The sequence below is a fragment of the Heterodontus francisci genome, chromosome 13 (genome assembly GCF_036365525.1).
Source record: "Heterodontus francisci isolate sHetFra1 chromosome 13, sHetFra1.hap1, whole genome shotgun sequence".
Lineage (NCBI taxonomy): Eukaryota > Metazoa > Chordata > Chondrichthyes > Heterodontiformes > Heterodontidae > Heterodontus > Heterodontus francisci.
Window position 1 is genome coordinate 6,334,148 of NC_090383.1, and position 18,898 is coordinate 6,353,045.

The 18,898-nt window shown below is 39.4% G+C and overlaps 1 protein-coding gene across 2 annotated transcripts in view; it reads right to left on the bottom strand.

Annotated features, from left to right (window-relative positions):
* Positions 1 to 11,223: 11,223 nt before the first annotated feature.
* The window catches only part of macrod2 (mono-ADP ribosylhydrolase 2), a 916,639-nt gene continuing 908,964 nt past the window's right edge, over positions 11,224 to 18,898 (bottom strand). For both annotated transcript variants that reach the window (XM_068044311.1, XM_068044310.1), the window contains 2 exons: positions 17,864 to 17,917; positions 11,224 to 16,869 (listed from right to left, as the gene is read on the bottom strand). In XM_068044311.1, coding sequence (XP_067900412.1) covers positions 16,856 to 16,869; positions 17,864 to 17,917 — 68 coding nt within the window. In that variant the 3' untranslated portion in view covers positions 11,224 to 16,855. The remainder of the gene's footprint in view (positions 16,870 to 17,863; positions 17,918 to 18,898) is intronic.

Here is an 18,898-nt window from a genome sequence, read left to right on the forward strand (position 1 = left end):
GAGACAAAAAAGTTTTTTAAAAAAATTTAATTTTTAAGTCTCCTACAATAATTAAAATCTGTAGGAATGAGACTCCATACTTGCAAAAGCTAAATTTCAGTGTTAGGTTGTTTGATAGTAATTAAGACACATCACGCCGTTACACTGGAATAGATAAGCCCTAACCTTTTATGACTTATTTAGTGGGTAACTTGTAAGTAAGAATCACAACTTCACACCCCTCATGTGTTTCAATGTCGAGTCTCTCAGCGAGGTACCAGTGAAACAAAATTGATGGCGGAGCAGAGCAGCAAATTCCTGATTTCCATGTTTAGCTGCGCACGTGCGGACTCCAGGAGTTTCTGTCTAATTTACTCCATAATAACAGTGAGCGCCGTTAAGCTGCACCATTATTGGTACCTTAAAATCCAGGCCATTAATTCAAATTCAGATCCCAGTTGGGTTTAAAACACAGGGAAGAAGAAACAGAAATACTATTCAAAGCTAAAATAATTGTTCAATAAAAATTTAAAATAATTCTGAAATAAAAATTGATTAAAAATTCAAAGAATTTAATATATGCCGCACATAAATTACCTACAACTCTCTTGGTATATCAGACTAATTCAGCACAGAGTAATGATTGAACTTGATGATTGGACTTTTAAAGCATATTTAACTCAGTACAGAGTTATATAACTTAATAGCATTGAGCCATCGGGGAAATCCTGGAGTGGATTTGCTAAAGTGAACAGTACAACTACTTTGAAAAAACTCAAATGCCCAGAGAAATTAAATGAAAATTGACAAAACGCAATGAATAAATGCCAAAAAATACATTTAAAATTGAATACTAGCCAATAAAAGAATCACAAATCAAATCAAAAGAATTACAAATTCCTAAAATATTTATTGTTAAAGTTTTAATCAGTTTCCAGTGAGGTGTTTTTGGTATTGTGAAAGCACCAAAAGCTAAATCTATAGAAAGTTCCAGATTTCAAAAACAAATCCCTGGAATCAATTGTATTTCCATTTTTATTTATTTTGAAACCCAGGAATGGTATCAATGGATTTTCCCCCCAATTGTATTTTTTGTTTGAAATCCAGTTTCTTGAACAATGTTTTCATTTTTTTTTTTAGGGATCTATTTTCCATTCCCCGCACAAATTTTTCAATTATTTATTTGGCTTGGTATATTTAATCTTTTATTGGTTACATTCAATATTTCTGAAAGGTGTTTCATATTCACTTAAAGATAATCCAACACCACTCCCTGGGACAACCCAGTATCTCACCTATCGCAACATAACTTGTCAAACAAATACCTGTTGTTTTCTACCCTTCAACCAATCTCCAATCTATTCCCAAGATTTACATTGCATCCCTTTTGCTTGAAGCTTAAATAATAGTCTCTTATTGGCAGAATGCTGTCAGGTACCATTTGGAAGTTAAGGTAAATCACATCATTGGTTTTTCTACTGTTTATTTGGATTATCATTCCTGAAACAAGTCAAGAGGTGGGCCAGATATGACTTCCCTTCCTAATCCCTGCTGGCCACTGTCTACCAGATTATCATTATTGTACAGCGAATTTGTTTCTTCCAGATGCACTGGGGCTCCCATAGCAACAACACATGCATTCCGAATAAGCGGCGGCAACAACAACTTATATTTACATAGGGCCTCTAATGTTGTAAAACTGTCCCCAAGGTGCTTCACTGGGCGATAACCGAACAAAACTTGACACCGAGCCACACAAGGAGATATTAGGACAGGTGATCAAAAACTTGGTCAAAGAGGTAGGTTTGAAGGAGAGTCCTAAAAGGATGGTAGAAAACCAGAAGGATTTCAGAAGGGATTCCCAGAGCTTGGGGGCTTAGCAGCTGAAGGCACGGCTGCCAATGGTGCAGCGATTGACATTGGGGATGCAACAACAGGCTGAAAGAGATGTAATTTTCAGGTTTACACCCAATATTTGATCTCAGTATTTTGTAGAGAATTGAAGACTAAGCGGCCCGCTGTTGTCTTAATCTTCTTTATGGCCCTTTATGAACATGGACACTGTATCAGGCTGTTTCCAATCTATTGACACCTTCCCAGTGACTCCTTGAAAATGATTCTCAGTGCTTGGCAAATCTCCTCTCTACTTACTCTTAACCCTGTGGGATAAACATGATCTGCCCCCGAGTGTTTGACTCTTTTTGGTTGTCATGTCCTTCCATCTCATTTATATCAAAGCTATTACTTTTGTTCAGGATAGCTGTTTGGAGAGAGTCAGCTGCTTCTGTCTTTTCATGTGAATATTGGGGGCATGTTGTGCTTTTCCTCAGTTTTAAGCTGCTTGCATCTTTTATATTCTCACCTCTTATTGAGGACATGTTGAATTTGTGAAGCATTGAGAGTCATTTTGAGGGAATGACTGGAAAGGCAACAAGATCTATTAAAAGAAACTACTTTAGAATTGGTAACTTGTTTACCTCAAAAATTCTCAAAATAAATATTGTTAATAAATTTCATTAAAAATCTTGATGGTTCTGATGTCTTGTTAAGTAGAACAATAATTAACGGCAAAGGTAAAGTTAATTCATTCCCATTCAATTCAACCAAGAATAATGTTTGAAATTGTGAATTTTAATGAATTTACGTGCTTTGGTAAGTTTTACACAGCCAAAATGAGCTTTAAAATGATACAAGGCATTAAATTTAATTTGTAATCTTTGCGAAGTAGGTTTTGAGGAATCACGAAAGGCAACACAGTCCTGTCCTATTTGTCAATACTTTTAGTGGAGTCTATGTTTGATGGTGTGCATTCATCTATGTAATTTTGACAATTTATGGATGTTGGAATGAATTTAATATCAATTTCTGATATTCTTGTGTGTGACATCCTCTATCTAAACTGACCTGATTTTCTGAGACTATTCTAATAGTTCAAGAGTCAGAGCTGATTCATATTCAGTCACTTTGATTGGACTGGGCCAACACTGAGCTTTGAGTGCTTCAGGCTGTTCTAAATTGGGATTAAAACTGCACAGAAACAACTTGAGTGGAAAAAAAATTAGCATTTTGTTCAGCCAGGCTTCCATATTTAAAAATGCAGAGGGAAATTGCTGGAAGAATCAAAATTGGACTTTTATTTGATTTGAGTGAGATTAATTTGGGACGTCACAAAGCCAATATTTCTTATTCTCGGTAATTATTGGTAAATCCACTACTGAAAGCATTGAACTAACTTTGAATAAGGAACTTAATAAAAGGAGGGAAATAAATTTCAAACTGGTATTTATTTCAAATCGAGACTGGGAAGAAGAATGCAAAAGGGGAATTTGAACACTCATACCGTGCATTATGCTCCATCACAGTGCAATCCCACCAGAAGGTAAATTCATTTATTTATGGCAGTGCAGATTTGCAACTTTGAATGTCACTGATTCCCGTTGCAGTGTCTGGAATCAGTATTGCATATTATTTAGAGCACAGAAACAGGTCATTCGGCCCAACAGATCCAATCCGATGTTTATGCTCCACGCAAGCCTCCTCCAATCCCACTTCATCTAACCCCATCAACATTACCTTCTATTTATGTCTCCCTCGTGTGTTTATGCTCTTGACGCGTTGTAACTGGGAAGTGAAATGTGCCCCAACTAGCAGCAAACCATAAAGTAGCAAGAGATGGAATAGTATAGCACAGTAGGAGGCCCATCGGCCCATTGTAGCTGTGATTGAAAGAGCTATTCTATTAGTCCCACTCCCCTGCTTTTTCCCCTCTTGTCATTTTTCCCATTCATATATTTATCCAATTCCCTTCTGAAAGTTACTACTGAAATCTGTTTCCACCACTCTTTCAGACAATGCCTTCCAGATCATAACAACAGGCTGCATTTAAAAAAAAGTCTCCTCAGCTCCCCTCTGGTTCTTTTGCCAATTAACTTAAATCTGTGTCCTCTGGTTAGTGACCCTCCTGTCAGTGGAGACAGTTTCTTCTTACTCTGCAATCGGCTCCAGGCTTCTGTCGCAACTCCTTGTGGCTTAAAGCATGGGAACAATGACATTTGACATTTTCTGTATTTAAACAACATCTTTTAACATTGAAAAACATCCTCTAAGCCTGTGGCTCCAGCATCCTGTTTAAGTGGTAGGTTGCAATTGCCTGAGGCAGCAGAGTTCTCCCTGGTGTCCTGGCCAATATTTATCTCTCAATTAACATCACAAAAAATGATTACCTGGTCACTAACACATTGCTGTTTGTGGAAGTTTGCTGGTGCGTTTCCTACATTACAACAGTGACTCCAGTTCAAAAAGTACTTCATTGGCTGTAAAGTGCTTTGGGATGTCCGGTGGTCATGAAGGCGCTATAATAATGTAAAACTTTCTTTTTTCTTTCAAATCACTGGCAGTAACAACACTGGTTTATAAGGCCATAAAAAAATAAAACAAGCACCGGAGTTCATTTCTAAAGGGATAGAATTAAAAAGGAGATAAGTTGTGTTAAACTTGTATAGAAGCTTGGTTCAACCTCACTTAGAGTACTTGGCAGTCCTGGCCCCTCCATATTGTAAAAAGCATATAGAAGCACTGGAGAATGTGCAAAAACATCTTACAAGGATGATACCAAATGGCAGGTTATACCTATCAGGAAAGATTGAACAGGTTGGGGATCTTTTGCCTAGAAAAGGGAAGCCTGAGGGGTGACTTGATAGAGGTCTTCAAGATTATGAAAGGATCTGATAGGGTAGATGTAGATGCTTCCACTTGTGGAAGAGACCAAAACTAGAGGCCATAAATATAAGATAGTCACTAATAAATCCAATAAGGAATTCAGGAGAAACTTCTTGACCTGGAGAGTGGTTCAAATGTGGAACCTGCTACAACAAAGAGTAGTTGAGTAACAAGGCCTTCCAGTGGCGCTGCTGGGACTAAGAGCTGTCGGGCTGCTGATTGGCCAACAGCTCCATTAGGAGGGACTTCCTGCCTCAAGTAGATCCGACTTTTCGGCTGGTGGGCGGGGCCTCCCGCCCAACATAAAATTCCATCCTTTGTAATACTAATAAGCAAAATTTTCACCTAAACTATCAAGCGATAGGAATCCTTGAATAGGGATAAATAAAACACAAACTAATTAGAATTTTAAAGGAAACAAAAGTTCAAGGTGACTTTTTGAGTGCTTTTTAACTTCACTTTATTTCTTTGCATGCCAAGTGTCAATGTTGTGTGATAAAGAGGTAGGATCCAATCGACAGCAAATCTCATTAACAGCGAATTCCAATGATCAATAATGTGATTACTGCTCAAATAGAATGGTTTTTAGGATTACCCATGTATTACTTCCCAAATGGCAGATTTATCTGTGTAGAGGAGAGATAGCAATCCAGTGCTCTGTGGCCTAAATGGTTCATAATGGGCTGGGATGGGGAAAGGTGCATTAATCTCCAGCCTATTGCAAAAGGTCCGTTGATAGGATTGATTGCATGAGATGGCACTGGGATGGGAAAGCTAGCCGGCAATGCAATCTACTGTTTTTTATACTGGTACAGAAGAACATAGACATGTTAGTGCCCATCAGATTAGCTCTGTACTTCATTAATTTCATGACTCTTTTTTGACAAGGTGTTTAAATAAAGTCAATGCCCTGGTCTCATCTTGGGGTAACATATCTTGGTTGAAGGAAGTGTACATGTATGTGGCATATTATAAGGAGTCTACCATGACGTACACAATGCCAAGTCCCCTAACCTATGATTAAGCATGTGTTAGATTCCGATTTCTTCTTTAAGCTTTTCAAAATAAGGGAAATATGTCACAATTCAAACATCACCATCTGCAATCGGCAGTATTTTTTAAATAAACAGTTTTAAAGAATGTGTGTGTTTTTTGGCAATGAAATTTAATACAATTATGACAGACTGATCAAAATATATTTTGATTCTGAATTTAACATGGGACTGGATGACAAATTGGTTTGCACATTAAAACAGAGGCTAAATACTGCGGATGCTGCAAACCTGAAATAAAGACTGAAACTGCTGGAAATACTCAGCAGTCTGCCACAGCGATGGAGAGAAACAGAATCAACTTTTCTGGTTGGTGAACGTTGGTCAGAGCTGGAAGAGATTTAACAGGTTTTAAGCAAGCACAGAGGGAGGGAAAGGGGGAAGAGAGGAAGGAACAAAAGGGAAGGCCTGTGTTAAGATGGAAGGCTGCAGTGACTAAATGACAAAAAGGTTGATGGTACAAGGCAAAAGGGGATGGTAATGGGACAAGTAAAGAAACAAAAGATTGGTCTAGAGGAGGTGTAAGTGGCAACAGCAGAACCATTATCAGCAACTGCTATTCGAGAAAACAGGAGCGGAGATTATGATCTAAAATTGTTAAACTCAATGTTGAGTCCAGAAGGCTGTAAAGTGCCTAACTGAAAATTGAGGTTCCGTTCATTGAGCTTCATTGGATCAGTGAATGAGGTTGAGGACAGACAGGTCAGAGTGAGAGTAGGATAGAGAATTAAAATGGCAAGCTCAAAGTCACACTGAGGACTGAATGGAAGTGTTCCTCAAAGTGATCACCCAATCTGTTCTTAGTCTCCCCATGGTATATAAGTTGAACAAAGTACAAGTAAATTGCTGTTTTACCCTGGAGAAGGAGTGTTGAATACAAAAGTGTCATCACATTAGATTGTCTAGTTATGATTTAATTTCAATGGAGTGCATTTCAGTCTGCTTGTAGTGGAAACTACTGATTCAAAGGTATCTAGCCTGTCCCTTACTGGGGAATCCCTGGGGAGGTTGAGAGTACGGCATTAGCCTTTTGAGCACTCCAAAAGTGCGTATCATTATATTTGGCATTCCTTGATGTGGAGGAGGAGAGACTGGGACAGTGAAGGATACAACTGCATCAGAGGTTAGAATTACCTGGACAGCAAAAGAAAGAATAAAAAGCTACTTTCCTGCAGCTACCTGAGCACCAGTTCAATGTGGATATTCCTTTTCCTAAGAAATGTGTTCTGTGACCAGTGTACGATACTCCATTGAATCAACAACTTATATTTATATAGCGCCTTTAATGAAATAAAATGTCCTAAGGCACTTCATAGGAGCATTATAAAACAAAATATGGCAACGCATCACATAAGGAGATATTGGGTCAGATGACCAAAAGCTTGGTCAAAGAGGTAGGTTTTAAGGAGTGTCTTAAAGGAGGAAAGTGAGCTGGAATGGCTGAGAGGTTTAGGGAGGGAATTCCATCATACAGCACAGGAAGAGGTTTCTGTTACCAGGGCTATTTCACCATCACCAATCTGCAACCTCTTTCAATGGGATGATGGACAATTTTCTCTTTGTACGAAATGTAACAAAACCACACGCATTCTTGATATGAGGTGAGAATGACTACCCTTGACATCAAGGCAGCATTTGACCGGGTGTGGCATCAAGGAGCCCTAGCGAAACTGAAGTCAACTGGAATCAGGGGAAAACTCAAAGGAAAATGATTGTGGTTGTTGGAGATCAATCATCTCAGCTCCAGGACATCACTGCAGAAGTTCTTCAGGGTAGTGTCCTAGGCCCAACCATCTTCAGCTGCTACATCAATGACCTTTCCTTCATCATAACGTCAGAAGTGGGGATGTTTGCTGATGATTGATACTGAAAATTGTGCATTCATAACTCCTCAGATACTGAAGCAGACCCTGCTCCCATGCAGGAAAACATGGACAACAGTCAGGCTTGGGCTGATAAGTAGCAAGTGACATTGACACCACTCAAGTGCCAGACAATGACCATCTCCATCTCTAACCACCTCCCCTTGACATTCAATGGCATTACCACTGCTCCTTCACTGTTTCTGGGTCAAAATCCCGAACTCCCCCCACCCCCCAACAACACTGTGGGTGTACCTACACCACACGAACTGCAGTGGTTCAAGAAGGCAGCTCACCACCACCTTCTCAAGCAAAATTAGGAATGGACAACAAATGCTGGTCTCGCCGGTGACGCCCACATTCCATGAATGAATAATTTAATAAATCAATTTACAATTTAATTGCATATAGTGCATAATATTCAAATCCTGCACTGCTCAACACAAATGTACAACCTGAACTTTACTTACAATTACGCACAGGATACATTTTAAAAAGAAAATAAAGATTGACTGAGGACTCTAGCAAAAGCCCATAAGTGCCCCTCACATTTAATAATTAAATCTAGCATCTAATGGAAAGAATAGCTTGAATGTGCATATCCACAAAGCAATGTCCATACAATATGTAACTCCATGCCATGCCCAACTGAACACTGTTACACATATAAAAGCAACATTTGTGAGATTATTATTGCTCACCACTGGTCGGTTGAACTACTCTAAGAATAATAGCAGCTGTCATCAGAACTGCTAACAAATCTAAGCAACTTTCCTTTTGCAGTCTCCCTGCGCCGGAACCCAATTACGTTAAGAAGCTTAGAGTTCATTTGAAATCCCTGTTCTGCACAAAGCCGGGAATCAGGAGACGCTGCATCTTATTAATGGAATGCTGAAATGAAAGAGAACATGGCTTTGCTCAATTTACAAACCGGATCAGACAAACATACATGCCCATACTTCTGAACGGCTTATTCAGGACTCCATCATTTAAGTTAAATTAATTGGAAAGTTAAAGCCTGCCTCCATTCACTGTTTAAGAAAACATCACTGCTCGCTAAAAAAAATTCTGTCAGTTGCTTAAATCTTCCCACAAGTGCATAAGCACATTTTAAATCCCTCCCAAAAACCAGATTCCTGGGAAATGATTTTTCGAGGTCATAAACTCCAGTTTGAAGTATGACCAATATTGAAAGTAAACTTAAACTTTTATTCCTTTTCTGGTAAATACCCCATAGCTTTAGTTGGAAGCGAGATGCTTTTTTAAAATAGTACTGTAAGTGAAAATCAACTTTTGTAAAAATGTGATTTCTTGTGTCTTTTTCTGTCTGTTTCTCACTTACTGCTTGTTTTGTTTCATATCTTTTTTTCTTCCCTTAATGCTACTGTATTGTATTTCATGTTGTGCTACTTTTCCCCCAGTGTAGTTTCTTTTGCTTATTGTGATGATGAGTGGTGGTTTTGGGGGTGGTGAGGGGGGGGGAAATGGGAGCAGAGGGAACAGGAAGAGGTCATTGACAGAGGTGAAGTGTATCCAGAAAAAAAGTAACAGTGCAAAATCACATTGGGAGAGGGGGAAGGAAGGAAAGACTTGCATTTATATAGCACCTTTCATGACCACCAATGTCTCAAAGTGCTTTACAGCCAATGAAGTACTTTGGAAGTGTAGTTACTGTTGTAATGTAGGTAACATGGAAGCCATTTTGTGCACAGCAAGCTCCCACAAACAGCCAGAAAATCTGTTTTTGTGATGTTGATTGAGGGATAAATATTGGCCAGGATACCAGGGAGAACTCCCCTGCTCTTCTTCAAAATAGTGCCACGGGCTCTTTTACACCCAGCTAAGAGGGCAGGTATGGCCTCAGTTTAATCTCGCATCTGGAAGGTGGCATCTCTGATGGTGCAGCACTCCCTCAGTACTGCACTGGTGTGTCAGCCTCAATTGTTGTGCTCAAGTTTTTGGAGTGGGGCTTAAACTCAATCTTCTGACTTAGAGGTGAGCATGCTACTCACAGCTGACACAAGAAGGGAAAGAGTAATGAAGTGTATGTTGAATTAGAGAGAGATAATGGGGAAGTTTTGGATCCAGTCCGGTAAGCTTCATGGCAGCCTTCTGCATTTTGTAGAATCTGATTAAGTCCATGTTGATCATGTGACTAACAATGTGATAACTTTAGCAAAGACCAGTTAACAAACCAAGATGAACTCTGCCGTTATACATTCTTACAGACAAAAATTACTACATAGTTTTTTCCCCCCTCTGTCAGTTAGTAAATATTGGAATTGAAAGACATATTGCTTGCAAGTTGCATGATAATCTGAAAGGGTGCTATAACTTGGAAAATTAATTACAGCATAAAACATACAAATGGATCATTTCAGGCTTTTATTTCATGTGCGTGTTTGTTCCAACTTTTGAGAATGTTAGGCATTTTAGATCATGCAAAATCTAAGAATAGAGAAGTTGGTGAATTTATTGTTGAATTTGCCAGCGCTGTTCTTGACTGAATGGTCTCTGTATAATTTAGGCTTAAATTGGTGCATTGAAACGAAGACTTGTTTCTGACTCCTTTGTGTCACTGCTCCCAATGACTATCTTTCCATCATAAGGTCAGGAGTGGCCTGATTGTAATGAATTCTACAGTGTTCTGTTCCATTCACAACTCCTGCAACAATGCCAGCCTATAGCAAGACCTGGATGACATCCAGGCTTGGGCTGATAAGTGGCAACTACCATTTGTGCCACACTAGTGCCAAACAATGACTATCTCTAACAAGAGAGAATCTAACGACCTCTCCTTGACATTCAATGGGATTACAATCACTGAATTCCCCACCATCAACATCCTGAGGGTTGGAATTCACTACAGGAAATATTGTGGCTACTAGAGCAGGTCAGATGTTGGGCATCCTGCAAAGTGTGGCTCATCACCCGATTCCCCAAAAGCCTCTCCACCACCGACTAGGCACAAGTCAGGGGTAACTCTCCACTTAATGTTTCAGTAAAAACCCTCCTGAATAGGAAAGACATGCAGCAACAGTCTTGCAGCTGAGTGGTCCACTCCCAGAACAGGCACAGATTCAAATCTGTTTAGTGTACTCATAATGAATTTCTTCAGTTGTTACCTGCGTCACGAGATCGAGCAACCCAAAGTAACACCAGCTCACCTTGAAGAATGAAAAATCAATGCACTATACAGCTCTGAAGTTAAAGAAAAGGGGCAACATGCTTGCCTATCCTCAGATATAGGAGGTGGAAAATTAGCTCTTGCACAAGTGACAAACTTTCATGCTGATGTAAACAAAATGCTTACTGTATAGTTAATCTCAAAAATACATGTGACCAAATATTAAGTAAAAATAATTGCCATTCATCAACAATTTACTTGATGTAGACCTAATTAACTCAGCTTTTACAAAACACTCTGCAGTATATTTAATATTATTGTTTAAATATGTATTTTAATTTTTCATTTGTTGAGAGATTATGAAATATGTGATTGTATTTATTTCAAATGCATTATCCAACACAAACCTATAAATTAATATGCATGTTATGATTTTAATCTTCACTGGAGTAATTCTTTAATGGAAACAAACATCAAGAAGATCACAATATGTTAAGTAACTGACATAGAATTTTACAGTAGAGAAATAGGACAATCTGCCTAATAGGTCTATACTGGTTTTTAAATTAGAAATAGAGAGGGTGTGAAAGGATGACAGTTCAAACCACGATGGGATTCAATATCATTTGGTTATGTGATACATCACTGTTTTCATACATAATGAGACTTGCTCAGGATTCTATGAAATAAGATGCAGGGAATTTAAAACTGTGCTTACCAGCGTGCAAGGCTTCTTTAAGATGCAAGCACAGCCTCATGCTTAATTTATGATAGGATTCTGCTAGACAAACCTTACAAACTGCAAAAATTAAGCGGTGATAAAAATGAAACTGGGGCCTGAAATAACACAGGGAACACTGGACATGTACAGAAAACAGGGCGCTATTTAAAACATTTCAGATGTAATCCTTTGTCCGAACAGACCAAGAATTCACCAGTCCATGTCAGTTCTAAGTAATGGTCCCACCTGAATCATGAACTGTTCTTTTCTCTATCATTATCTGATCAGCATACTGCAACTTGCCAACATTGTTCTGCTCATAATGCAAAAATAAAGTCTACGTCAAGTGATAATCCAAACTTTTGCTAATTTGCCAGAGTATCAATGACAGAGCCAAAAGCAAAATACAGATCTTGACTCTGTTCAAGCATTTATGTTTATACTTCTATTAGACTGAATGAGCTGATAAAGGAATTAAAATCCAACCTACAAACACCAACAGTCTCATCAAAATTACCTTTCAGAATAAATGAAGAGGCATGCCTTTCAAAATGCTGTTATCGTTCATTTTATTTAACAGACATAAAGTGAAAGTATCATTTTCCATTGATTACACCCCAAATTCATGGCACAGAGAGAGAATAAGAGGAAAAAACCTTTTCTTGAATATGTAATGCTGGCTATTTAACGATGAGGCAGTAATTGAGCAAGATAGTCTCCAATTTGATCTACTAGGTTCAAATTTACAAGCAACAAATGCCAGTTACATTACATACCATCAGGTAAGGCAAATCTTTAAAGCATCCAAGGAGAAAAAATATATTGTTTTTCAAGAAAAGTCAAGAAAAGACATCTATCTAAACGTAGTCTAAAGCAAAGCAAGCATGCACTGCAAGGTGTAGTTATACACGATGCATAAAACTGGTAGTGTGTTCTGAACATTTTTGTTGTAAATCAGACAAAATCTGGAGATTTGAACAGTAGATTTGGGAACAAGGTTTCACATCAGACCAGATGATGACTCAATGGGGTAGACTTTGAGTGATAGTGTAGAACGGCCGGTAGTGAGTCGACAGCCTGTTTCTCTATCTCCTAGTTTTATTCCCAATGAAAATAATAATTGGGAGATGTAAAGTGGGCTGCCAATTCACTAACATCCGTTTTATATTGCCAACACAAAGTCAAGATCTACCCCAATGTCTGTGTATCCCACCTCGCATCATTGCTGTGATTTTCACCAACTCCATCACACTAGTACCTGATGTCCAAGATCATCATCACGAGCACTCGGTCTCAAACACCTGGGTGAATTCTGTCAAATGTTGTGGTGTAGATTTGCGTCGACATTGGCCACAGCTCCAGCTTTTTCAGAATTGGACAGCTTTGCCAAAGAGCCAGCACAGGCACGATGGGCTGAATGACCTCCTTCTGTGCTGCATCATTCTATAATTCTATGTATTCTTTTGGGGGAAAAAAAGAGTTTTCGCTTGTCCTTAGCAACATATCCTTCAGCAAAAAGACGATTTTCAAAAGCACTGAACTAACGCCCTTTTCAATTAGGATGGTGAGCAACATTAACTGCCAGGATTACCCAGTCCCATTTCCCATAGCATATGAACTGGAAATTAAGGCAGAGTAAATGACCATTATAGGAAATATCTGTACTTTTACCTCTTAATGATCTCCTTATCAATATTAAATAGGACCCAGATGGACCTTATCTCTTTTTCTAGCAATTCCACCTTCTTTGTCAATTCACAAACTATCAGTAAAATTATCATACTTCTTAAAATAAATCAAAATTCATCATCAAAAAGGCTGGAGGGTGTTTCTGAGACGGACCCCTGGCACTTAGAATACTCCGTACAGTTCTGGTTTCCGAAGCACAAAAGGATATTGCAGCTACTGAAAGGATACAGAAGAGGGGAACCAGAATGACGGAGGGGATGGAGGGATTGGATTATGAGGAGCAATTATGCTAAATTGGGCGTGTTCTCATGGGCAAAGAGATGGTTGAGAGGTGAGATAGAATCATATAACACAGGAGCAGGCCATTCGGCCCATGGCACTGTGGCTATATGATTGCTGTTTTTTTTAGGATTCTGAAGGGTTAAGAGCTATTTCACCTTGTCCAGAACAGCAGAATCAGAGGACAAAGCCTGGACTTGTAGGGGTGGGTGGTGCAGGGGAATAGTGTGGTGGTAAATTCACAACTATTCAGCGGAAACAATCTTTCAGTGAGCCAGTGGTCATTCTATGGAACAGGCTCCCGCGGGAGATGGTGGAAACAGTCAGTACTGATCTATTCAAATGCAAATATGATAGATATCTTCAGAAAATAACATTTTAGGATACAGTGTTTAAGACATGCAATGTGGTGAATGTAATGTGCTTGGGAGGAACAGGTGACTTTGGACCTATGGTTTTCACTGGGATTTTCCTCACCTCATGTCTGGGTCCGTTGTAGACTAACTGATAGAGATTGAATGTTGTCAGCGACTCGACTATCATGTATCATAGGATTCCCCAGAATGGCAGGTGAACAAATGGTCCTTGGTCTTTCCTGGTCGAGAAATTACTGTGTTCCTAAATAATGTACCTTTTTCGTAATGGACGTTGCTGTATTCCAGATTTAATTAAAGTAATTTGAAACCAAAATATGCTGCTTTACACTTCATATTGAGAATGGTAATGGGTATGTATTAATAACAAACACTTCCAAAAGACTCCATTGGGTTCAATAGCCCCAGTGTATCAGCTGTAATTCGCTGGTAAGGAGATATGACACCAATGTAATGCACTTCACAAAATGTTGATATCCACCTATTCCATTAGGAAACACCTATTCCATTAGGTGCAGGGTCACAGTTTTTAGCTAAAGTTAGGTCAAGGGCAGTAAAATTCATTTCTTTGATATGTGAATTATAAGTTTTCCCCCCCCCCAGAAAGTCTGTAGAACCAATATCTAAAATGTTGAGGTGGGGGGGGGGGAGAATAACAGATCATTTTGTGCAATGTTACATACATCTGTAACGTGAGGGATACCAGAATAAATTTTAAAATGTGACAGAGGGGCACAGGATATGGAAGATGAATAAAACATTTCTCCATGGAGAGCAAAGTGGGAGAAATGCAGGGGAGAGGGCGAGCGGACGCATGTCACACTTCTCCAGCCTGAGTGATCAGCTCTTTACTGGCAGACAGAGAGAGAGAAGCCCAAGAAGAATATTAACTAACACCCATCCTGTCAAATGAGGAATGATACATGGCAGTGGGCCTTGCTAAAAATAAAGTCTGATTCTTTAGAGCAACTGATGAATATTTTGGTCAATTAAGCCCGAGTTCCCAGTTGAAAGCAATGAATGGCTCAGCATTAATACTGAATTATTTCCAGGTTAACAGAAACATATTATCCTCCAGCTTTAGAGTTATCTGATATGCATTAACAATTTGAAAATAACTACTCAATTGCAAACTAATAGCTGGTAGCAAATAGTCAGTCATAGCCTTAGTTGTATGATGATTTTTCAAGTCAACTAAAAATTTATGAACAATTAGTTAGAACTTATTAGTAATGGTTACTAATATGTTTCAATTTATTTTATTAAATGGAGCCAACCTCCCTCACTGCCACCACCACCACCACTTTTGACCTTGCTATTTAAACTCCCTGAAGATTTTAAAAAGCAAAAAACTACTTCAGGGAAAATAAAACGACAGAAATATTACTTTGGAATATTTCCAGTTGCCAGCACAATGCCTCAGAAGCAGAACTGTCTCTATGTGAGGATGTTAGACAGCATGAAGTTAACACCATCCAATCCCCAATGGAATTACCAGGGAAGACTCATGGGCCCGTACTGTGACTCTATAACATTGCACCTCAAGATGTGAGGATCTTAAAATTAGGGCATCTGCTGCGATAAAAGTGAAAGCACCAATGTTTAAAATCTGAAAAATTACAGAAACCACTGCAAATATACAGCTGGTTGGTCAGTATCTGAAAGGCAAAGTGTAGTTGATCTGATAGATAAAGAAATTGATGTTTAATTTTATTTAATTCATTTTTAATCTGAGCTCACGTTTGATGATGTGAGCATTGATGGGCGGGCTCATGGTGACCACAGCAACTCGCATTTATATAGCGCCTTTAACACAGTAAAATGTCCCAAGGGCTTCATAGGAGCGGAAATCAAAGTTTGACACCCAGTCAACATAAAGAAACATTAGGACAAGGGGACCAAAAGCTTGGTCAACAAAGTAGGTTTTAACGAGTATCGTAAAGGAGGAGAGAGAGGTGGAGAGGATTAGAGAGGGAATTCCACAACTTAGGGACTCAGCTGCTCAACTTACTAGAAATGAAGCATTGACATCAACATGGGAGGAAACCATCTAAGATGGCAAACTGTGGCAACCTGTGTCAAGGCAAGGACTCAGTGAGTTGGAACAAGCTAAAGGATTACCAAAGCAGCAAAACATAGACAGAGAAGAGAACGCTAGTCTGTTGCAGCTATCCCGTCAACTGATATGTCTTCAATATGCCAGTTCTGTGGTAAAATGTATCTCTCCAGGATTTACAAAGCCTTCTAAATGCTCACCAAAGATGTGGCCAATCTCGAAATGCAAATCTTTCCCTTTTATGCTGAGAGGCAATCTTACTGGATTATCGAGAGCTTGCCAAAGGGGGTAAAAAAACAAAAGAATCAACTTTTTAATTCATCCACTGTCTCCAAAAAGGGATTGTAAACATCTGTCCATTAAAAGCAAAATACTGCGGATACTGGAAATCTGAAACAATAACAGAAAATGCTGGAAATACTCAGATGGTCAGGCCAATGCTGTCAGACCTACTGAGTATTTCCAGCATTTTCTGCTTTTGTATCTGGCCATCAAGACAGTCCTGACAGCTGAACATCAATTGGACTGGCTTGATGAGCAATGTGGACTTAGAAGGAGAAGTTAGGCAAAGGCATCACATGTTCAAACTGTTAGTATGTGAAACAGAGATGTTAGTATTGTACTCGATAGTTGATTTTTTTTTAAAGTAAGCAGAATCTAAAGTGTGATATACTTGGTATAATTGAGGTGTATACAACCAGTTCACGCATCTGGTGTGAAGCTGATATGACATTGGATCAAAGATCTACTGATCAAAAGAACAACAGCTGCAGGCAGTAGAAGTATTATTTAGAAGCACATCATTAGGGCAAAAAAATTCCCTCCAATAATACAGATACTAAACATAATACAACTCAGAATTCTGATACACAAAACTGAACAGGATGGCTATCTAAACGCAAGCACAAAATTGTACCATACGCCTTCTGGAGGTCTAAAGGAGTTACAGTTTGCCTTCACAGACACTGATGCATCTTGTATTAGTCAAGCGTAGTCCTCACTGTCCACTTTCTGTTGGAACAGAAAAGCAAATTTAACCAAAGAAGCTGCCAGCAGCAGATGGAAATGTCCCACATAATCTTTCATCATCTGCAACTTTGTCTTACTTCAAGCATATATTATCAAGTCAACATTTCTTCAGCTACCTAATGGCTTAGTAAATAATGTTACAATCCAGCTAGCCAGGCAGTGAAGGATAGAACTGAAGCCTAGTCTTTACACACTTAAAAGTTTTTATTTACAGAGGCACACATATCGTGCAACTCCAAAATCAGCAACCACAGTTTCACTCCTATATATGAGCACAGGTGAATCCTCAATCAATGTCCACCATCTAAATATAATGAAATACCCAATTAATATACAGTTAACAGAACACTGCACCACTGCATGGCTGCTGACCCATATGTACAATTTAAGGTCCCAGACTTGATGCCTGTCTGTATTAATTAGCTGAACTCAGCTGGTCCTGTGGTAGAAATGAACAATCAACAATAGCTGTTGCTTTTAATGGCCATCCATTGATTTCCTCGAAAAGTCAAATACTAAGTAAGGACGGAATTGCCCTCAACTGTGATAGCCCTCATGGCTGAACACTTAAGGTTGGGGAAAATGCATGAAGTGTGGCCACCAATAGAGCCATCCTGGTTTGACTGCAGTCTAAGACGTAACGGAATGAATCTAGATACCCAAAAGGAGGACCAACTGATAAAAAATGGCTACACAATAGTGCAAAGCTTTTCAAGGGACAATATTCCAAATATACTTCCCCTGTTAGTTGACAACATATCCTATTGTATGTAGCAACTGAAGAAATGATGAAAACATTTTGTCTTCACATTCATTTTGGTAAAAGAATTGCTCATTAAAACTAATCAAACGCTGATGAATTGGAATCTTGATTAATCTACATTTTTCAGTTTTTTTACTCCAGGATTTTGTTTTTCAAATGTTTCTGTTTTATTACTTCTGCTATTTAGCATTGTGAAGCAAGCGTTTGTCATACCATCTTCACATTCATCAATGTAGGGTATGCGATCATTATTCTCCTTATCTTCTCCTGCAAAACATTGTGTAATAATGAGTCACATTAGGCTTATTAAGAACTTCGACAACATGTGTCCTATACAACTTAAAGCAAAATATATCTTTCCCTCCCGGTCTCTTCCAGCATTCTGAAGGGGCCATTCTCTCTGCAACACCCTGGGCCACTCTTCCATCCCTCCCCACACTCCTCCCCTTCCCAAGCAAGCACAGGAGATGCAACACCTGCCCTTTCACCTCCTCCGTTTTCACCATCCAGGGTCCCAAACACTCATAGAATCATTGAATGGTTACAACACAGAAGCAGGCCATTCAGCTTGTTGTATCCATGCAGGCTCTCTGCAAGAGCAACTCACCTAGTCCCACTCCCCTGCCTTTTCCCCGTAGCCCTGAAAATCCTTTTTCTTCAGATAATTATCCAGTTCTCTTTTGAAGGCCTCGATTAAAACTTCCTCCACCACACTCTCAGGCATTGCATTCCAGATCTTAAGCACTGATTCATCAGCCAAGAGAGGCGGTGGCGGGGGTGGGAGTGGGGAGTTAGGTGGTTATCAGCAGGAAGTTTCAATGCTCATGTTTGACCTTCATGGGGCTCGGAGTTAATGTTGAGGACTCCCAGGGCAACTTCCTCCTGACTACCACTGTACCACCACCTGCTGGTGGGACAGGACATACCCAGGGATGGTGCTGGTGGTGACTGGGACATAGTCTGTAAGGTATGATTCTGTGAGTATGACTGTGTCAGGCTGTTGCTTGACTAGTCTGTGGGACAGCTCTCCCAACTTTGGCACAAGCCCCCAGATGTTAGTAAGGAGGACTTTGCAGGGTTGACAGGGCTGGGTTTGCCGTTGTCATTTCCAGTGCCTAGGCCGATGCCGGGTGGTCCGTCCAGTTTCATTCCCTTTCTTAGGCTTTGTAGCGGTTTGATGCAACTGAGTGGCTTGCTAGGCCATTTCAGAGGGCATTTAAGAGTCAACCACATTGCTGTGGGTCTGGA